The sequence below is a fragment of the Oncorhynchus clarkii genome, chromosome 12 (genome assembly GCF_045791955.1).
Source record: "Oncorhynchus clarkii lewisi isolate Uvic-CL-2024 chromosome 12, UVic_Ocla_1.0, whole genome shotgun sequence".
Taxonomy (NCBI): Eukaryota; Metazoa; Chordata; class Actinopteri; order Salmoniformes; family Salmonidae; genus Oncorhynchus; species Oncorhynchus clarkii.
The window spans coordinates 48,917,080-48,939,859 of NC_092158.1; the positions used below are offsets into that span (position 1 = coordinate 48,917,080).

At 44.5% G+C, this 22,780-nt stretch overlaps 1 protein-coding gene across 9 annotated transcripts in view; it reads right to left on the bottom strand.

Annotated features, from left to right (window-relative positions):
- Positions 1–22,780, bottom strand: part of LOC139420766 (BRCA2-interacting transcriptional repressor EMSY-like) — a 37,015-nt gene that overhangs the window by 10,424 nt on the left and 3,811 nt on the right. For all 9 annotated transcript variants that reach the window (XM_071170995.1, XM_071170992.1, XM_071170987.1 and 6 more), the window contains 9 exons: positions 22,428–22,687; positions 21,721–21,964; positions 15,574–15,792; positions 15,233–15,382; positions 14,864–15,037; positions 6,067–6,203; positions 1,905–2,084; positions 1,174–1,378; positions 639–812 (listed from right to left, as the gene is read on the bottom strand). In XM_071170995.1, the coding sequence (XP_071027096.1) occupies positions 639–812; positions 1,174–1,378; positions 1,905–2,084; positions 6,067–6,203; positions 14,864–15,037; positions 15,233–15,382; positions 15,574–15,792; positions 21,721–21,964; positions 22,428–22,687 (1,743 nt within the window). The remainder of the gene's footprint in view (positions 1–638; positions 813–1,173; positions 1,379–1,904; positions 2,085–6,066; positions 6,204–14,863; positions 15,038–15,232; positions 15,383–15,573; positions 15,793–21,720; positions 21,965–22,427; positions 22,688–22,780) is intronic.

Sequence of the window (22,780 nt, forward strand, 5' to 3'; positions counted from 1 at the left end):
AGGATACAATATGTCAGCAATTACCAAAATTAGGCAAGTGCCTACCCTACAAATAACTGAAATAGACTGATGTTATTTATTTTACAACAAACCCTTATAACCCATCTTAAACTAAATATGGAGCACATAAAATAAAAAATGCAGATCTAATTTAATTTAGCCAATAAATGTCTCAACAAACAATTCTCAGACTGGATATTTTGCACTGCTTTGGTAGACTCTTACCTCTGTCTAAATTGTTATTTTGCTTTGTGTTAATTATAACGTATTTATTAAAATAGGCTATAGCAAATAGGAATATAAGCAATTTACTCAGAATGTCAACCATGCACTCCCCTGCTGTGCGCTACCTGATCCAATTCTGATCGGAATAATTGTTTGATAGTGATTTTGGGGTGATTCTTTAAAAAAAATCTATATTCTGGATCTCCTTCAATTATTTTATTTACTTGCCCCGGACAAGACATCATTTCGAGCCCTGTAGAGTGTATGCTTAATGGCTAAAATGTAATGTTCACATGAGAGAGAGAAGAGTTAGAGGCAGGGCCAATTCCAATTCAATGAATTCAGTTTCTGAATTTAAATGAAATTGACCCGTGGCGTGATAGTTGCCATGATGACGACGGTCAGTCAGTCACCTGTGGTCTGCTGCAGTTCCAGCAGGGCCTTGATGGTCGAGGTGGCCGACTGGGACATGTCACCCGTAGACACTTCCTGGTAGATGATGTTTGGGCTGGACTCCACCGACACCTCGTGCTGCTCAGCCCAATCCTGCCCCCTGGAGGAGATGATGTGCACTACGGACTGGGAGTCTGATCGAAGATGACAACCATTACAATTCATGTTTTATATCAAATTGGGTTCATTCCCTTTAGATTCCAGACGATTTGGACATGGCAATCAAGTAGAAGGAAAGAACTGAAACAACTATATTATGTGAGTGGACCTTTTACCATTTGAAACTTAAAGTGAAGGGAAATATTGAACTTAGCTGAATACTAGTGAGAATAGATACACATTCATACTACGGCTGAAGTAGTAACGGCTGTGTGAGACCACAATGCAAGAGCTACACACAGCAGTTTTAACTTGACCATGACTTATGTTCCCGTAATTAGCCTGCAGACTATATTACGGATTTCTTGCTCTGTGATGTAGAGTGACGCAACGTACCGTGACCGCTTCCGTGGGAGTCCTCGGCAGGCGGGGACCTGCCCTCAGTGATGGCACCCGACTCATCCTTGAGTGCCCTCTCCTGTGCGTAAGCAGGACCAGCATCGGCCACTCGGGACGCCTGCTGCAGGTTCTCGCTCACCAGCTGCCTGGTCTGCTCGCTCACAACCGCTGTTTGGAAGATGGGCTTGGGCTTGATCAGCACCTGGAGAGGCATAAAAGGTTAATAAACATCATTCAATATTACACACGTAGAATAGTCTCAGAGAATGGCACCAGGGAATTTTTTTTTTTTTTATTGTACTTTTTCCGTAATTTAAAGCAGAGATGAGAACATCGTCAAGCGTCCTGGCTGGTGTTCCTTTTTTACATCATACAGTTAATTAATGTGCCTGTATAGAGTAGTTGGGACTTAATATCTTAAAGCTACAGCAATGATTTGTTGAATTATAGCTCCACTGACTTGATGTATTGGTAATTCAAGACAGAGATTTAAATATATCCAAGACAAAGGAGCTTTGAGTGCAAACTCCACACTTGTTGACACTACTTGTTGGGTGGCTGAAACTCTACGGGGTGAAGTTTCCCCTGGGTACAAACAGATATAAGGTCAGTTTCCCCTCCCCCAGTCCTAACCATTAGTCGGGGGAAAGACAAAACAGACCCAAGACCCAGCGTCAAGGGGCAACTTCCCCCTACACCGGCTGAGACGTCGCTGGTCTGGTACTGACCTGGGTCTTGCCCTGCTGGCCGTACACTATCTTGGTGGGGATGATCTTGGTGGTGGTGGTGGTGGGCTGCACCCCAGAACCCATGCCTTTGGGCTGTGTCACAATCATCTTGGTGATGGGTCTGGGGGCTGTGATGATGGCTGGCTTGGACCCCGGAACACCCTGTAGGGTCTTCTCACCCTAAGGCACAGAATAATTCATATTAGAATTAGGGCTGTCAAACGATTAAAATAATGAATTGCGATTAAATTCTGCTCATATTTGGTGCTAAATAAAGATTTTTCCATTAAAAAAAAAGTTATAGGTATGTAAGGGACGAACACAAAACATTGTGGGTTGGCTCTAAGAAAAAATCCTGTCTCTATGGACACAAAGAGCAAAAACCTGTCCAAGAACGTCATGAATTCCACAGAACATAAACCTGTGACTATACATTTCGGACGTCCTCCTATTTATTTTGACTGAGCCAGTTACAAAGTCAAACAAGCCTGTTGACATGATGATAAAGCTGCTCTCTTCTTTTGTACGATATGTCCAGAGAGTGAAAACAGCAAGGCACTGATGTGGCAGGCATTGCCAGGTACCTTGGGTGCAATGCAGGCCAGCCTGGTGTGTGCACCTGCATACTATGACCACCACTGTAGTGGACATTCCTCCATGTTGATGCTGGGCTCTGCTTTGAAACACCCCATATATTTCTCAATTGACTCCTCTTCATCAGGCTCAGAAGAACTCAAGAAAAGGGCAGCTTTATTCTTTGGAGGCTCTGACTCTGTTGCTTTATCAGGTTGCTGTGCAGGCCTCTCTTCCTCCAGCAAGTTGCTGACCAAAGCCCACACCTCACCCCTGTCAGGCTGGGAAGGCACTTCAGGTCCTTAAACCTTGGGTCGAGTGCTGTGGTGATCTTCATCCATGTGAGGTTGGTGTTTTCCTTGCATTTCTCCAGGTCTGTTGTGAATGTCAGCATGAATCTTACCACTTAGGCAGAGCCATCATCAGAGCTCTCCATCACCAGAAGGAGATGGCACAAAGCAGGCACAAAGCAGGCAACACCACTGAGCAGGAAATGTAGTTCAGTCAAATGCCTGAAATGGAAGATCATTTAAAATCACTTCAGTCAATTGTGAGACTAATACAGGCACACCACTCACTTTCTCGCATACACAATTTACACACTAGCTCTCTCACACACAAAATATTATTATAACACTAACAGTGAGATAAAGATAACCGGCAGGGCTCCAGTAGCGGATCCAGCTTCTGCAGTTTGTCCAGTTCAGCTGTGGTTGGCATGGTGACGTTCGTTTTCTGTTCGGCCAGAGCATCTCTCAGTGGTTGTTGGTTTCTGTGGACACGCTTTACCATTTGCAAAGTGGAATTCCATCTTGTTGTGACATCTTGTGCAAGTGACGACTCCTTTTGCTCATTTGCAACTTGCTGTTGTCCTAGTTCTGCAACGTTTGGTGGGTTGTGTTTGAAATGCCCAAAAATAATTCAGCATTTGGCTAGGGCATTGTCAAACCCGCTGTTCTGTAGGGACACTGATGGCCCTTTGGAGACTGTGCATGGTGCAGGGCAGGTGTTCAAAAGGAAGATGTCTCGCAGCTGCAATCATGTTCCATGCACTGTCTGTGCAAAGTGTGGTAACTTTGTTTTCAATGTTCCCACTGATTCCCACATCCATGAAATACTTGGCGTACGTTTCAGCATTGTGCCTCTTCTGTCTTCATTATGGCCAGAGGGTGTGAATGCAGCGTCCAGTTTTCACTGATGTGATGGGCAGTAACCCCAAGGTAGTTGTGGTTACTCACCAAAGTAGGTGGCAGGTAGCCTAGTGATTAGAGCGTTGGACTTGTAACCGAAAGGTTGCAAGATCAAATCCCTGAGCTGACAAGGTAAAATTCTGTTGTTTTGCCCCTGAACAAGGCATTGTTCCTAGGCTGCCATTGAAAATAAGAATTTATTCTTGACTGACTAGTTAAATAAAGTAGAATATAAGGTAGAATAAAAATAAATAAAAAGTCCATTGGTCTCAAGTGAGAACAGCAGCCGCTGCATGTTTAAACTCCTTTCATAGCCCTCTCGCTTTCATACAGCTTGTGAATTCTTGTGGCTGGAGAGTAACTCATATGTTGAGTAATTCGATGAGATCCGAATAATATCCCTCAAGCCTTCATCCTCCACAGTGTCGACTGGCCTGCAAGCTGTAGCTATCCACTTGGCTATTGCTTATGTGCTGCTCGTCGACTTGTCCACAGGCCTCCTGCGTGCATACTCTTCTAGCTTAGCCTGCCGAAGATGTCCTACATTGCTACTAGTCACGTTACTTGTATTTCTGGCGTCTGTTTCGGTTGTAAATTATAACAAAGACTCAATGTACTTCGGTGCTAAACAAATTCAGCCTTGCAGTAGATACAAATTACTTTGGTTTTTATCCAGAGAGCCATCTGGGAGGGTTTTAAAATAGAATATTCCATTTACTAGCATTATCCATCATTCAGTGAAACAAGTAGCTAGCTAGTAAACTAGTTGTCAAACTAGCGCATCGACTGCCGGGGCTTGAATTTGAAATAAGGATGGTTCAGGGGTTCAAACTAAGAAAAATGCGTTAATGGCGTCAACAAAATGAAAGACATTAAAATTGTAATGCATTAAAGCTAGCATTAACTTTGACAGCCATAATTAGCATACGTACCAAATGGCACCCTTTTCCCTATATAGTGGACTACTTTTGACCAGAGCCCTATGGGCCTTGGTCAAAAGTAGTGCACTATATCAGGAATAGGGTGACATTTGACGCTACCATAGTCATTTGCCTTTCTTGCACCAACACTTTCGCTGGTCTTTTCTTAACCTTAGGGGGCAGTATTCTCGTTGTTGGCTAAAAAACATACCCATTTTAAACTGCCTATTTCTCAGCCCCAGAAACTAGAATATGCATATAATTGTCAGATTAGGATAGAAAACACTAAAGTTTCCAAAACTGTAAAAATATTGTCTGTGAGTATAACAGAACTGATATTGCAGGCAAAAGCCTGAAGAAAATCCAATCAGGAAGTGCCTCTTATTTTGAAACCTCTCTGTTCCTATGCATGCCTATCCTCCATTTAAAGGGATATCAACCAGATTCATTTTTCTCTGGCTTCCCTAAGGTGTCAACAGTCTTTTGACATAGTTACATAGTTTTTATTTTGAAAAATGAGCGTGAAGGATCACATTGCGTAAGTGGATAGGTGAGGGCTCTCAGAGTGAGTTTTGCGCAACTGAGTAAAGCGGTCATTGTTTCTCCCGCTGTTATTGAAAAAGCTACACACTCGGTTGATGTATTATCGAATATATATTTTTAAAACAACTTGATGATTGATTATAAAAAACGTTTGACATGTTTCTGTGGACATTATGGATATTATTTGGAATATACGTCTGCGTTGTTGTGACCGCTCTTTCCTGTGGATTTCTGAACATAATGCGACAAACAAACGTCGGTATTTTGGGTATAAAAATAATCTTTATGGAACAAAAGGAACATTTGTTGTGTAACTGGGAGTCTCGTGAGTGAAAACATCAGAATAATTTTTTTTTTTTATTGCTTTTCTGATTTTCGTGACCTAGCTACTTAATGATTAGTGTACATAATGTTATGCTATGCTATCGATAAACTTACACAAACGCTCGGATTGCTTTCGCTGTAAAGCATAATTTCAAAATCTGAGACGACAGGTGGATTAACAAAAGGCTAAGCTGTGTTTTGCAATATAGCACTTGTGATTTCATGAATATGAATATTTTTTTAGTAATATTATTTGAATGTGGCGCTATGCTATTCAGCGGTTACTGATGACAATTATCCCGGTACCGGGATGGGTAGCGTCAAGAAGATAATAGCACTGATTTACTTGAACTGTGATGTGGTTGTCTTAATCTAAGTCGCTATTAATAATAGTGTATGCTAAATGACTAAAATGAAAAACCTTCACGTATAATATGAAGCTTAAAGCAATAGACTGATCAGACGGAAAGGCTAAACTAGAACTACCTGTAAACCTAAAATAAGTTGTCGGTCAATACATTTGAAAGACTCTGAAATAAATCATTACAATCTAGATAAAAATGTAACATCACAAAATGGCTTAATTAATAATAAAAAATATGTTGAACTGACCCCTGTGTTCAATAATGTGGTGACCACATTCTTGCCAGGCAGACCCTGGATGGTCGTTCCTTTGCCAGTAGTCTTCTGCACCACGATAACATTGGGCTTGGACGTCATGGGAATGGTGGTGATCTTAGTTGTTGTACCTGCAATGGAGGGGCAAAGAAGATCTAAAAGGTTTGCCAAAACACAACCTTTTAAGGTCACTATAATTTGAACATTCAGTTGCAGAATTGTCTGTCAGAATTGGTAACACTTAGGGTTGCAAAACACCCGGTAATTTATCAATATTATCAGAATTTAAATTATTTTTGGGTGATTTGGTTATAAAAATAATCTTTATGGAACAAAAGGAACATTTGCTGTCTAACTGTGAGTCTCGTGAGTGAAAACATCCGAAGATCAAAGCTAAACGGTTAATTTGATTGCTTTTCTGATTTTCGTGACCAAGCTTCCCTGATGCTAAGTGTACATAATGCTATGCTAGGCTATCGATAAACTTACAAACGCTTGTATTGCTTTCGCTGTAAAGCATAATTTCAAAATCTGAGACGACAGGGTGATTAACAAAAGGCTAAGCTGTGTTTCGCTATATTTCACTTGTGATTTCACGAATATGAATATTTTCTAGTAATATTTTTTGACTGTTGCGCTATGCTATTCAGCGGTTGCAAATATACCGGATCCGGGATGGGTAGTTCTAAGATAAGAAGGAAAGAAATACCACAAATTAACTTTTAACAGGCACACCTGTTAACTTCTTTGGGATAGGGGGCAGCATTTTCACTTTTGGATGAATAGCGTGTCCAGAGTGAACTGCCTCCTACTCAGCCCCAGATGCTAATATATGTATATTATTGGATAGAAAACACTCTGAAGTTTCTAAAACTGTTTGAATGATGTCTGAGTATAACAGAACTCATATGGCAGGCAAATTACCTGAGAAAAAATCCAAACAGGAAGTGGGAAATCTGAGGTTTGTAGTTTTTGAACTCACCCCTATCAAATACACAGTGGGATATGGGTTATTTTGCACTTCCTAAGGCTTCCACTAGATGTCAACCGTCTTTAGAAAGTTGTTTCAGGCTGCTCCTGTGAAGGGGGGCCGGATGAGAGCTGTTTGACTAAGGGGTCTGCCTGCAGCCTCATTCTCAGTCACGCGCTTTCACGAGGTATCTCTCGTTCCATTGCTTTTCTACAGACAATGGAATTCTCCGGTTGGAACATTATTGAACATTTATGATAAAAACATCCTAAAGATTGATTCTATACTTTTTTGACAAGTTTGTTCAACCTGTAATATAACGTTTTGAACTTTTTGTCCGGCTGGACCCTAGCAAAATAAGCTATTTGAACATAAATGGACATTAGCGAACAAAACAAGCATTTATTGTAGAACTGCGATTCCTGGGAGTGCATTCTGATGAAGATCATCAAAGGTAAGTGAATATTTATAATGCTATTTATGACTAATGTTGACTACCCAACATGGCGGATATTTCTCTGGCTGGTTTGGGCTCTGAGCGCCGTTCTCAGATTATGCTTTTTCCGTAAAGTTGTTTTAAAATCTGACACAGCGATTGCATTAAGGAGAAGTGTATATAAAATTCCATGTATAATAGTTGTATTTTCATCAACATTTATTATGAGTATTTCTGTGAATTCTTGTGGCTCTCTGCAATATCACTGCATGTTTTGGAACTACTGAACGTAACACGCCAATGTAAATTAAGATTTTTGGATATAAATATGAACTTTACTGAACAAAACATACATGTATTGGGTAACATGAAGTCCTATGAGTGTCATCTGATGAAGATCAAAGGTTTGTGATTCATTTTCTCTCTATTTGTGCTTTTTGTGACTCCTCTCTTTGGCTGGATAAAATGGCTGGGTTTTTCTGTGAGTTGGTGGTGACCTAACATAATTGTTTGTGGAGCTTTCGCTGTAAAGCATTTTTGAAATCAGACTAATTAACGAGAATTGTATCTTTAAAATGGTGTCTAATTCTTGTATGTTTGAGAAATTTGATTTATGAGATTTCTGTTGATTTATATTTGGCGCCCTGCAATTTCTGTCATGTTGTGTCTTGTTTCTGTCCTTTCCCTTCACCCTGTCTCCCTCTGCTGGTCGTTGTTAGGTTACCTTTTCTTCCCCTCTTTCCCCCAGCTGTGCCTTGTCTCCTCCTAACTACCCATTCACCCCGTTTCCCACCTGTTCCCTTTTTTCCCTCTGATTAGGTCCCTATATCTCTCTCTGTTTCTGTTCCTGTCCTTGTCGGATTCTTGTTTGTGTTGTTCATGCCTGAACCAGACTATCGTCATGTTTGCTGCAACCTTGTCCTGTCCTGTCAGAACCTGCCGGTCCATCTGAGCCTACGTTTTGTTTTGTTATTAAAGAAGCTCTGTTTACGTTAATTCGCTTTTGGGTCCTCATTCACGCACCGTAACAGAAGAATCCGACCAAGAATGGACCCAGCGACTTCGGATCCCCTCCACTCAGCCGTCGAGATCCAGGGAGCGATGCTAGGCAGACACGAGCAGGAATTGTCTGCTGCTCGACATGCCGTTGAGACCCTGGCCACCCAAGTCTCCAACCTCACAGAACAGGTTCACCATCTCCGCCTCGATCCACCGGCCACTTCCAGGGCTTTCGAATCTCCGGAGCCCAGAATCAATAACCCGCCGTGTTACTCTGGGGAGCCCACTGAATGCCGCTCGTTCCTCACCCAGTGTGATATTGTGTTTTCTCTCCAGCCCAACACTTACTCCAGGAGCACTGCTCGTGTCGCCTACGTCATATCTCTCCTTATTGGACGGGCTCGTGAGTGGGGCACGGCAATCTGGGAGGCAAGGGCTGAGTGTACTAACCAGTATCAGGACTTTAAGGAGGAGATGATACGGGTTTTTGATCGATCTGTTTTTGGGGAGGAGGCTTCCAGGGTCCTGTCCTCCCTATGTCAAGGTAATCGATCCATAACAGACTACTCTATTGAGTTTCGCACTCTTGCTGCCTCCAGTGGCTGGAACGAGCCGGCTTTGCTCGCTCGTTTTCTGGAGGGTCTCCGCGCAGAGGTAAAGGATGAGATTCTCTCCCGGGAGGTTCCTTCCAGCGTGGATTCCTTGATTGAACTCGCTATTCGCATTGAGCGACGGGTTGATCTTCGTCACCGAGCTCGTGGAAAGGAGCTTGCGTTCTCCGTTGCCCCCCTCTCCGCATCACTACCATCTTCCTCTGCCGGCTCGGGTGCTGAGCCTATGCAGCTGGGAGGTATCCGCATCTCGACTAAGGAGAGGGAACGGAGAATCACCAACCGCCTCTGTCTCTATTGCGGTTCTGCTGGTCATTTTGTCACTTCATGTCCAGTAAAAGCCAGAGCTCATCAGTAAGCGGAGGGCTACTGGTGAGCGCTACTACTCCTGTCTCTCCTTCAAGATCCTGCACTACCTTGTCGGTCCATCTACGCTGGACCGGTTCGTCAGCTTCCTGCAGTGCCTTAATAGACTCTGGGGCGGAGGGCTGTTTTATGGACGAGACCTGGGCTCGGGAACATGACATTCCTCTCAGACAGTTAAGGGAGTCCACGGCCTTGTTCGCCCTGGATGGTAGTCCTCTCCCCAGGATTCAGCGTGAGACGCTACCTTTAACCCTCACTGTTTCTGGTAATCATAGCGAAACCATTTCTTTTTTAATTTTTCGTTCACCTTTTACACCTGTTGTTTTGGGCCATCCCTGGCTAGTTTGTCATAATCCTTCCATTAATTGGTCTAGTAATTCTATCCTCTCCTGGAACGTCTCTTGTCATGTGAAATGTTTAATGTCTGCTATCCCTCCTGTTTCCTCTGTCTCTTCTTCACAGGAGGAGCCTGGTGATTTGACAGGGGTGCCGGAGGAATATCACGATCTGCGCAAGGTGTTCAGTCGGTCCAGGGCCACCTCTCTTCCCCCACACCGGTCGTATGATTGTAGTATTGATCTCCTTCCGGGAACCACTCCCCCCCGGGGTAGACTATACTCTCTGTCGGCTCCCGAACGTAAGGCTCTCGAAGATTATTTGTCTGTAGCTCTTGCCGCCGGTACCATAGTCCCCTCCTCCTCTCCCGCCGGAGCGGGGTTTTTTTTTGTTAAGAAGAAGGACGGGTCCCTGCGCCCCTGCATAGATTATCGAGGGCTGAATGACATAACAGTGAAGAATCGTTATCCGCTTCCTCTTATGTCTTCAGCCTTCGAGATCCTGCAGGGAGCCAGGTTTTTCACTAAGTTGGACCTTCGTAACGCTTACCATCTCGTGCGCATCAAGGAGGGGGATGAGTGGAAGACGGCGTTTAACACTCCGTTAGGGCACTTTGAATACCGGGTTCTTCCTTTCGGCCTCGCTAACGCTCCAGCTGTCTTTCAGGCATTAGTCAATGATGTCCTGAGAGACATGCTGAACATCTTTGTTTTCGTTTACCTTGACGATATCCTGATTTTTTCACCGTCACTCCAGATTCATGTTCAGCACGTTCGACGTGTCCTCCAGCGCCTTTTAGAGAATTGTCTTTTTGTGAAGGCTGAGAAGTGCACTTTTCATGCCTCCTCCGTCACATTTCTCGGTTCTGTTATTTCCGCTGAAGGCATTAAGATGGATCCCGCTAAGGTCCAAGCTGTCATTGATTGGCCCGCCCCTAAGTCACGCGTCGAGCTGCAGCGCTTTCTCGGCTTCGCGAACTTCTATCGTCGTTTCATCCGTAATTTCGGTCAGGTGGCAGCTCCTCTCACAGCCCTTACTTCTGTCAAGACGTGCTTTAAGTGGTCCGTTTCCGCCCAGGGAGCTTTTGATCTCCTCAAGAATCGTTTTACATCCGCTCCTATCCTTGTTACACCTGACGTCTCTAGACAGTTCATTGTCGAGGTTGACGCGTCAGAGGTGGGCGTGGGAGCCATTCTTTCTCAGCGCTCCCTCTCTGACGACAAGGTCCACCCATGCGCGTATTTTTCTCATCGCCTGTCGCCGTCGGAACGTAACTATGATGTGGGAAACCGCGAACTGCTCGCCATCCGGTTAGCCCTAGGCGAATGGCGACAGTGGTTGGAGGGGGCGACCGTTCCTTTTGTCGTTTGGACTGACCATAGGAACCTTGAGTACATCCGTTCTGCCAAACGACTTAATGCGCGTCAGGCGCGTTGGGCGCTGTTTTTCGCTCGTTTCGAGTTCGTGATTTCTTATCGTCCGGGCTCTAAGAACACCAAGCCTGATGCTTTATCTCGTCTCTTCAGTTCTTCAGTAGCCTCCACTGACCCCGAGGGGATTCTCCCTGAGGGGCGTGTTGTCGGGTTGACTGTCTGGGGAATTGAGAGGCAGGTAAAGCAAGCGCTCACTCACACTCCGTCGCCGCGCGCTTGTCCTAGGAACCTTCTTTTCGTTCCCGTTCCTACTCGTCTGGCCGTTCTTCAGTGGGCTCACTCTGCCAAGTTAGCCGGCCACCCTGGCGTTCGGGGTACGCTTGCTTCCATTTGCCAGCGTTTTTGGTGGCCCACCCGGGAGCATGACACGCGTCGTTTCGTGGCTGCTTGTTCGGTCTGCGCGCAGACTAAGTCCGGTAACTCCCCTCCTGCCGGCCGTCTCAGGCCGCTTCCCATTCCCTCTCGGCCGTGGTCTCACATCGCCTTAGATTTTGTCACCGGACTGCCTTCGTCAGCGGGGAAGACTGTTATTCTTACGGTTGTCGATAGGTTCTCTAAGGCGGCTCATTTCATTCCCCTTGCTAAGCTTCCTTCTGCTAAAGAGACGGCACAAATCATCATCGAGAATGTTTTCAGAATTCATGGCCTTCCGTCAGACGTCGTTTCGGACAGAGGTCCGCAATTCACGTCTCAATTTTGGAGGGAGTTTTGCCGTTTGATTGGGGCTTCCGTCAGTCTCTCTTCCGGCTTTCACCCCCAGTCTAACGGTCAAGCAGAACGGGCCAATCAGACTATTGGTCGCATCTTACGCAGTCTTTCTTTTCGCAACCCTGCGTCTTGGTCAGAACAGCTCCCCTGGGCAGAATACGCCCACAACTCGCTTCCTTCGTCTGCGACCGGGCTATCTCCTTTTCAGAGTAGCCTCGGGTACCAGCCTCCGCTGTTCTCATCTCAGTTCGCCGAGTCCAGCGTCCCCTCCGCTCAGGCTTTTGTCCAACGTTGCGAGCGCACCTGGAAGAGGGTCAGGTCTGCACTTTGCCGTTATAGGACGCAGACTGTGAGGGCTGCTAATAAGCGTAGAACTAAGAGTCCTAGATATTGTCGCGGTCAGAGAGTTTGGCTCTCCACTCAGAACCTTCCCCTTAAGACGGCTTCTCGCAAGTTGACCCCGCGGTTCATTGGTCCGTTCCGTATTTCTCGGGTCATTAATCCTGTCGCAGTTCGACTTCTTCTTCCGCGATACCTTCGTCGCGTCCACCCGGTCTTCCATGTCTCCTGTATCAAGCCCGTTCTTCGCGCCCCCGCTCGTCTTCCCCCCCCCCCCCCCATCCTTGTCGAGGGCGCACCCATCTACAGGGTCCGTAGGATTTTGGACATGCGTCCTCGGGGCCGTGGTCACCAGTACCTCGTAGATTGGGAGGGGTACGGTCCTGAGGAGAGGAGTTGGGTTCCCTCTCGGGACGTGCTGGACCGTGCGTTGATCGATGATTTCCTCCGTTGCCGCCAGGTTTCCTCCTCGAGTGCGCCAGGAGGCGCTCGGTGAGTGGGGGGGTACTGTCATGTTGTGTCTTGTTTCTGTCCTTTCCCTTCACCCTGTCTCCCTCTGCTGGTCGTTGTTAGGTTACCTTTTCTTCCCCTCTTTCCCCCAGCTGTGCCTTGTCTCCTCCTAACTACCCATTCACCCCGTTTCCCACCTGTTCCCTTTTTTCCCTCTGATTAGGTCCCTATATCTCTCTCTGTTTCTGTTCCTGTCCTTGTCGGATTCTTGTTTGTGTTGTTCATGCCTGAACCAGACTATCGTCATGTTTGCTGCAACCTTGTCCTGTCCTGTCAGAACCTGCCGGTCCATCTGAGCCTACGTTTTGTTTTGTTATTAAAGAAGCTCTGTTTACGTTAATTCGCTTTTGGGTCCTCATTCACGCACCGTAACAATTTCATTGGCTGTTGGCGAGGGGTTCCGCTAGCGAAACGGGGTTCAGTCTTAGACAGGTTAATTTAAATGCATTACAGGTGACTCCCTCATGAAGCTGGTTGAGACAATGCCAAGAGTGTGCAAAGCTGTCATCAAGGCAAAGGGTGGCTACTTTGAATAATCTCAAATATATTTTGATTGAACAATTTTTTGGTTACTACATGATTCCATAAAAACCCTGGAATGAGTCGGTGTGTCCAAACTTTTGACTGGTACTGTCTAAATAAGCCTAGCTAGTGCAAGCTAGCTAAATTCTCTCGGTTTGATGCAGTCAAGACAGACACTATGTAATCAGATGAGATGATAACTAACTAGCAATAAGTTAGTCTGCCAGCACGAGTCGGCTTAGTTGCCCCTCCTGGCACCCCTCGTTACTCACCACATGGTGTGAGTAACTCTGCAGCTTCTCTCCCTCGTGCATTATAGCTCCGGTTAATAAAGTAGAAAAAAATATATATTCTCCTCCTAAAGTTACAGCTTTGTTTTTCACTTTTGGATAAAAATCGTGCCCAATTTCAACTTCCTGTTACTCATGCCAAGAATATAAGATTTGGATAGAAAACACTCTGAAGTTACTAAAACTGTTTGAATCATGTCTGTGAGTATAACATAACTTAATGTAGCAGGCAAAACCCTGAGGACTAACTGTTCATATTATTTTTTTTGCCTCTCTCTGTTCCCTGACTTGTTATTGCCAAGGGATATTTCTTAGGAACCTGTTTTCAGTTCCTACCACTTCCACAGTCTTTGGAATTTGGTTGAGGTTATTCCTTTGTGCAATGAAGAAGTAGGCCAACTAGGAACTGGGTACACTTTTGTGAGTTGCGCAAGACGTGAAAAGTGGCGCTGGTTTCTTTTCATTCCTGTATTGAACACAGATTGCCACGTCTACAATTTGATCGATTATTAACGTTTAAAAATACCTAAAGTTATTACAAAAGTCGTTTGAAATATTTTGGCAAAGTTTATAGGCAACTTTTGAAATATTTTGCAGTGACGTTGCGTTTTTTGTAAGCCGTTTTTTTCTGGATCAAACGCACTTTATAAATTGATATTTTGGATATATATGGACGGAATTAATCGAACAAAAGGACCAATTGTGATGTTTATGGGACATATTGGAGTGCCAACAAAAGAAGCTCGTCAAAGGTAATGCATGTTTTATATTTTATTTCAGCGTTTGTGTAGCGCCTACAGGGTTGAAATATGCTAACTCCTTTGTTTACTGCTGGTGCAGATGGTGCAGGCTATCAGATAATAGCTTCTTATGCTTTCGCCGAAAAGCATTTAAAAAATCTGACATGTTGGCTAGATTCACAACGAGTGTAGCTTTAATTGAGTATCTTACATGTGTGATCTAATGAAAGTTGGAATTTTATAGTATTTTATTGGAATCTGGCGCTCTGCATTTTCCCTGGCAATTGGCCAGTTGAGACATTTGCGTCCCGCCTATCCCTAACTAGTTTTAAGTATTTGTTTATTTTACTTTTTTTCCTATGATGTTGATCGGGACCCGTTTTATGATAGTTTTGTGATAACTGCACTGTGAATAGAATTTGATATGTTTTTCAGTTGGGATTTTGTCTTTAAATTAAAGATGACAATTATGTTTAAATGTTTAAACTTTCACACCCCTAAAATGTATAAAAATAATAATACCAGTCTCACCAGACACAATGTTGCTGCTGATGATCTTGCCGCCCAGTGTGGCTAGAGTCTTCGGGACCACCGTGATGATACTGCCACTGGTGGTCTTGACATAGGTGGCTCCACTGGCCGACGTCGCCATCCTGGCTCCAATCGTGGAGCTCATGGCGGGCCTTGAGTAAGAGGCCTGGGTGCCTGAACAAAAACAAAGTTTTTCCTCAATTTAAGTAGGGCCTTGCTTAGCACAGTCTTCTTTCACCACATCAATATCTATAGATAGAATATAAAAGCACACAGAACAGCACCTAACCAATTAACTTAATCGAGTATTATATACATGCTTGGACGAGAGTTCTGTCTGTTTAGTGAGTTTTCTATGAGAAATTACACCTGTGGGCTGGGACACCAGCTTGGTGGTCATGATGGCCCCGTTGCTACTGACGACCATGATGGGAGAGGAGCTGTTGCTGGGCATGCCTGCAGAGGAGGGCTTGGGCAGGATTTTACTGGGCTGCATTTGCTGGGTGATGATTTTTACACCTATAGGACAATTAGACAAGTAAGTAATTACATAGGTCACATATTTGTCCTCACCACAGATTTTCTGTACACTTAAAGTTCAGGCGAGAAGGTCCAGAAAATGAAACATTGCACACTCATTAGAAAGACGATGGGAAACTCAGTGTAGAGTACTAACGCCAGTGGGTTTGGGGTTTACGCCCTGTACTCGCCTGACTCCTGCTTGATCTGGATGATGGGCTTGGAGCTGGGGGGAGTGTTGGAGACCTGGCCCATGGCGCCAGCCCCCATGGGGGAGCCCTGCTGCAGCTGCTTGGGGGACTGCGGGTGCTGCTTGGGGAACTGGGACAGAATCTGGGTGGGAGAGCTCACCATGGTCTTAGGAGAGGGGAGCCTGGCAGAGGCCACCTTCACGCCTGCCGATGAGCCACCTGGTACAGGGAGAGGAAAGGAAATAGTGTCCCAATCAGAGATGCACAATTTCAGTTTAAAATGTGTATTTAATAGATAGATGGATACAAAAGTATGTGGACATCTCCTCAAATTTGTGGAATCAGCTATATCAGCCACACACTGTTGCTGACAGGTGTATAAAATCGAGCACAATCATGCAATCTCCAAAGACAAACATTGGCAGTAGAATACCTTTACTGAAGAGCTCAGCAACTTTCAAAGTGGCAAAGTCATAGGATGCCACCTTTTCAACAATTCAGTTTGTTACATTTCTGCAGTGCTAGAACTGCCCCGGTCAACTGTAAGTGTAGTTATTGTGTAGTAAGTGGAAATGTCTAGAAGTAACAACGGCTCAGCTGCAAAGTAGTAGGACACACAAGCTCACAGAACGGGACCGCTGAGTGCTGAAGCACGTCAAAATCGCCTGTCCTTGGTTGCAACACTCACTACTGAGTTCCAAACTGCCTCTGGAAGCAAAGTCAGCACAAGAACTGTTCGTCAGGAGCTTCAGGAAATGGGTTTCCGTGGCCGAGCAGCCGCACACAAGCATAAGATCACCATGCGCAATGCAAAGCATCGGATGGAGTGACGTAAAGCTCATCGCCATTGGACTCTGGAGCAGTGGATACGTGATCTCTGAAGTGATGAATTATGCTTCACCGTCTGGCAGTCAGACAGACAAATTTGGGGTTGGCTAATGCCAGGAGAACACCACCTACCCCAATGCCAACTGTACAGTTTGATGGAAGAGGAATAATGGTCTGGGGCTGTTATTCCATGGTTCATGCTAGGCCCCATAGTTCCAGTGGAAGGAAATCTTAACGCTACAGCGCACAATGACATTCTAGACAATTCTGTGCTTCAACTTTGTGGCAAGTTTGGGGAAGGCCCTCTCTTGTTTCAGCATGACAATGCCCCCGAGAGCACAAAGCGAGGTCCATACAGACATGGTTTGTTGAGATCAGTGTGGAAGAACTTGATTGGCCTGCACAGAGCCCTGACCTCAACCCCATCAAAAACATTTCAGATGAATTGGAACACTAACCACGAGCCAAGCCTAATTGCCCAACCTCATTAATGCTTGTGGCTGAATGGAAGCAAGACCCTGCAGCAACGTTCCAACATCTAGTGAAAAGCCTTCCCAGAAGAGTGGAGGCTGTTACGGCAGCAAAGGGGGGGCCCAATTCCATATTAATGCCTATGATTTTGGAATTAGATGTTCAAAGAGCACCAGTCCAAAGTTTGGACACCAACTCATTCCAGGGTTTTTCCATTATTTTTTAAATTATTTTCTACATTGTAGAATAATAGTAAAGACATCCAAGCTATGAAATAACACACATGGAATCATGTAGTAACCAAAAGTGTAAAATCAAAATATATTTTATATTTGAGATTCTTCAAAGTAGCCACCCTTTGCCTTGAGCAGCTTTGCACACACTTGGCAATCTCTCAATCAGCTTCATGAGGTAGTCACCTTGAAAGCATTTCAATTAACCGGTGTGCCTTGATAAAAGTTAATTTGTGGAATTTCTTTCCTTCTTAATGTGTTTGAGAATATCAGATGTTTTGTGACAAGGTTGGGGTGGCATACAGAAGATTACCACAAGGTTAAAGACCAAGAACATATTATTGCAAGGACAGCTCAAATATGCAAAAGGAAATGACAATCCATCATTACTTTAAGACATGGTCAGTCAATTCAGAACTTTGAACGTTTCTTCAAGTGCAGTCGCAAAAACCATTAAGCGCTATGATGAAACTGGCTCTCATGAGGACCGCCAAAGGAAAGCAAGACCCAGAGTTACGTCTGATGCAGAGGCTAAGTTCATTAGATTTACCAGCCTCAGAAATTGCAGCCCAAATAAATGATTCAAAGATCAAGTAAAAAACATCTCAACATCAACTGTTCAGAGGAGACTGCGTGAATCAGGCCTTCATGGTCAAATTGCTGCAAATAAACCACTACTAAAGGACACCAACAAGAAGAAGAGAGTGGCTTGGTTCAGGAAACGAAACATGAGCAATGGACATTATACCGGTAGACATCTGTCCGTTGCTCTGATGAGGCCAAATGTGAGATTTTTGGTTCCAAACACTGTGTCTTTGTGAGATACAGAGTAGGTGAACGGATGATCTCCACATGTGTGGTTCCCACCATGAAGCATGGAGGGGAGGTGTGATGGTGCTTTGCTGGTGACACTGTCAGTGATTTATTTAAAATACAAGGCACACCTATCCAGCATGGCTACCACAGCATTCTGCAGCGATATGCCATCCCATCTGGTTTGGGCTTAGTGGGACTACAATTTGTACTTCATCAGGACAATGACCCAACACACCTCGAGGCTGTGTAAGGGCTATTTGACCAACCCTTGAATGGTACTGTATATAAAACGGTCTTGGTAGCTACAACAACAAACGCTTTCCCTAATTTGGCGAAGGCTGTTAATATATCCTGAGTAAAACTCTTCAATTCAACTGACATCTGTTGTACACTGCTGGAAGGAACACATTTAACAATCTATTGGAATATCGCCCCGTAGCACTCACTTCTGTCATCACAAAGTGCTTTGTGAGGCTAGTTAAGGATCATATCACCTCTACCTTACCTGACACTAGAACCACCTCAATTTGCTTCCCGCCCCAATAAAGCCGCAGACGATGCAATTACCATCGCACTGCCCTATCCCATCTGGACAAGAGGAATACCTATGTAAGAATGCTGTTCATTGACTACAGCTCAGCATTCAACACCATAGTATCCTCCAAGCTCATCAGCCAGGGGCCCTGGGTCTGAACCCTGCCCTGTGTAACTGGATCCTGGACTTCCTGACATGCCACCGCTAGGTGGTGAAGATAGGAAACAACACCTCCACTTCGCTGATCCTCAATACTGGGGCCCCACGAGGGTGGGTGCTCAGCCCCCTCATGTACTTCCTGTTCACCCATGACTGCATGGCCACGCAGGCCTCCAACTCAATCATCAAGCAAGTTTGCAGACGACACAACAGTAGTAGGGCTGATTACCAACAATGACGAGACCTCCCTGTAGGCTGAGGTGAGGGCCCTGGGAGAGTGGTGCCAGGAATAGAACCTCTCACTCAACGTCAACAAAAGAGCTGATCGTGGACTTCAGGAAACAGCAGAAGGAGCACGCCCCTATCCACGTCGAAAGGACCACAGTGGAGAAGGTGGAAACCTTTTAAGTTCCTCGGCATACACATCACTGACGATCTGAAATGGTCCAGCCATATTTGGACAGTCTTTGACCATTTAACTTGCCATTACCAAAAACAAAATGTGTTAGTGGGTAGGTGTGTTTATAGGACCGCTCTTTTTAAATCAATATATATGTTTGAGAAGTCCCATTTATGTATTGAAATCAACAGCGCCTCTTCAACCTCAGGAGGCTGAAGAAATTTGGCTTGGCCCATAAAACCCTCAAACTTTTACAGATGCACAACTGAGAGCGTAGCCTGGTACGGCAACTGCACCGCATGCAACTGCAGAGCTTTCCAGAGGGTGGTTTGGTCTGCCCAACGCATCACCGGGGACAAACCACCTGCCCACCAAGACACCTACAGCATCCGATATCAAAGACATCAACCACCCGAGCCACGGCTTGTTCACCCCGCTATCATTCAGAAGGCGAGGTCAGTACAGGTACATCAAAGCTGCGACAAGAGACTGAAAAACAGCTTCTATCTTAAGGCTATCAGATGGTTAAATAGCCATCACTCGCCAGCTTCCACCCAGTTAAGCAACTCTGCATCTTAGAGGCTGCTGCCGAGTGGTGCAGCGGTCTAAGGCACTGCATCTTATTGCTAGAGGAGTCACTACAGACCCTGATTCGATTCCAGGCTGTATCACAACCAGCCGTGATTGGGAGTCCCATAGAGCGGCGCACAATTGGCCCAGCGTATTCCGGGTTAGGGTTTGTAAATAATAATTTGTTCTTAACTGACTTGCCTTGTTAAATAAAGGTTAAATTAAAATATAAATTGAATTACTGGCCACGTTAATGTGTACATACTGGTTTACTCACCTCATATTTAATGTATTCCATTATACTGTATTTTGCTCGATCTAGTATATATATATATATATATATATATGAAGTCGGAAGTTTACATACACATTAGCCAAATACATTTAAACTCAGTTTCACAACTCCTGACATTATATCCTAGTAAAAAATCCGTCTTAGGTCAGTTATGATCACCACTTTATTTTAAGAATGTGAAATGTCAGAATAATAGTAGAGAGTGATTTCTTTCAGCTTTTATTACTTTCATCACATTCCCAGTTGGTCAGAAGTTTACATACACTCAATTAGTATTTTGTAGCATTTCCTTTAAATTGTTTAACTTGGGTCAAGCGTTTCGGGAAGCATTCCACAAGCTTCTCACAATAAGTTGAAATTTGTCCCATTCCTCCTGACAGAGCTGGTGTAACTGAGTCAGCTTTGTAGGCCTCCTTGCTCGCACACGCTTTTTCAGTTCTGTCCACAAATGTTCTATAGGATTGAGGTCAGGGCTTTGTGATGGCCACTCCAATACCTTGACTTTGTTGTCCTTAAGCCATTTTGCCACAACTTTGGAAGTATGCTTGGGGTCATTGTCCATTTGGAAGACCCATTTGCGACCAAGCTTTAACTTCCTGACTGATGTCTTGAGATGTTGCTTCAATTTAATCACGTAATTTTCCCACCGCATGATGCCATCTATTTTGTGAAGTTTATAAGTCCCTCCTGCAGCAAAGCACCCCCACAACATGATGCTGCCACCCCCGTGCTTCAGTTTGGATAAGGTTCTTCAGCTTGCAAGCCTCCCCCTCTTTCCTCCAAACATAAGCATGGTCAATATGGCCAAACAGTTCTATTTTTGTTTCATCAGACCAAAGGACATTTCTCCAAAAAGTACGGACTTTGTCCCCATGTGCAGTTACAAACCGTAGTCTGGCTTTTTATGGTGGTTTTGGAGCAGTGGCTTCTTCCTTGCTGAGCGGCCTTTCAGGTTATGTGGATATAGGACTTGTTTTACTGTGGATATAAATACTTTTGTACACGTTTCCTCCAGCATCTTCACAAGGTCCTTTGATGTTGTTCTGGGATTGATTTGCACTTTCCGCACCAAAGTACGTTCATCTCTAGGAGACAGAACACGTCTCCTTCCTGAGAGGTATGACGGCTGTGTGGTCCCATGGTGTTTATACTTGCATATTGTTTGTACAGATGAACGTGGTACATTCAGGTGTTTGGAAATTGCTCCCAAGGATGAACCAGACATGTGGTGGTCTAAAATTTTCTTTGAGGTCTTAGCTGATTTGTTTTGATTTTCCCATTATGTCAAGCAAAGAGGCACCGAGTGAAGTTAGGCCTTGAAATACATCCACAGGTACACCTCCAATTGACTAAAATGATGTCAATTAGCCTATCAGAAGCTTCTAAAGCCATGACATCATTTTCTGGAATTTCCCAAGCTGTTTAAAGGCACAGTCAACTCAGTTTATGTAAACTTCTGACACACTGGAATTGTGATACAGTGAATTATAATTTAAATAATCTGTCTGTAAACAATTGTTGGAAAAATTACTTGTGTCATGCACAAAGTAGATGTCCTAACTGACATGCCAAAACTATAGTTTGTTAACAAGACATTTGTAGAGTGATTGAAAAACAAGTTTTAATGACTCCAACCTAAGTGTATGTAAACTTTCGACTTCAACTGTATATATTCCATTCTTTTACTTTTATATTTATTGTTGTGAATCGTTTTTAGATACTAAGGCACTCAGATACTACTGCACTGTTGGAGCACAAGCATTTCTCTGCACCCGCAATAACATCTGCTAAATGTGTATGTGACTAGTAAAATTTGATATTGCGGGATACTCAAACCTACTCTGCGCTATGGTCGACATGAGAACAGACGGGCTGGAGGAGACCACGGTGGTCACAGCGATCGTGTTGGGGGCCAAGGAGGGACTTGAGCTGGCCGGGATGAACACCGTCTGTTTCTGGCTGGCCGAGGTCAGCATGGAGGTGGAAACCAGCTTTGACATGGCGGCCGCGTAGTTGTGCGAATGAGACTTGGACAGGATGTTGGGAACGAAGTTGGAGCTGGGAGAGGTCGTCACAATGATTACCTGACAAATCATATATTATACAGTAAGTTATACAGCCATGTACAATCAAGTTCATATACTGAACAAAAATAGTAACGCATCATGTAAAGTGTAGGCTGAAATAAAAAATGGGAATGTCTGGGGAGGGGGGAGGGGGGGGGGTGCTGAGGAGTATTTCTATCTATAATAAAGCCCAGTTCAGTCAATTAAAATACATACGGCCTAATGAATTAATTTCAATTGACCGATTTCCTTATATGAACAGTAACGTAGTAAAATCTTTGAAAACTGTTGCTTAATATTTTTGTTCGGTGTATGTACAAAATCACTTGCACATCAAGTTCACAGACATTATGCAATAATTACGATCATACAAAACATATTCAAACATTCCTATAGTATTTGTCTCACAACTCACTATATTGACTCTGATTATAGAACAAGAGGCTTTCTTACGAATTACGGACAGTTCTCTCCTGCTCACCTTCTGCGTGGTGGTGTTGGTAGTCTGGGTGGTGGGCTTGGTGAAGGTGATCTTGACGGGGGACATGTGCGGTGGCAGCGAGTTGGCGATGCTCTGCATGATGTTGCTCATCTTGGGGCTGCCGCTTACTGGCACGGTGATGGTCTTGGACAAGGGAGGGGCAACCTTGGCCAGCTCCTTCAGCACCACAGGGGAGGAGCTTGAGGAGTTGGTCCGCCTCCGCTTGCGTGGCTTCTCGTCCTCATCAGAGCAGCTAACGCCTGGGAGTGAGAGTTTGACAGAGGGAGAGAAAAACTAAACATAGACAGAGACAAATGGAATTTGAGACAAAAAAAATGTATTGATACATTGAG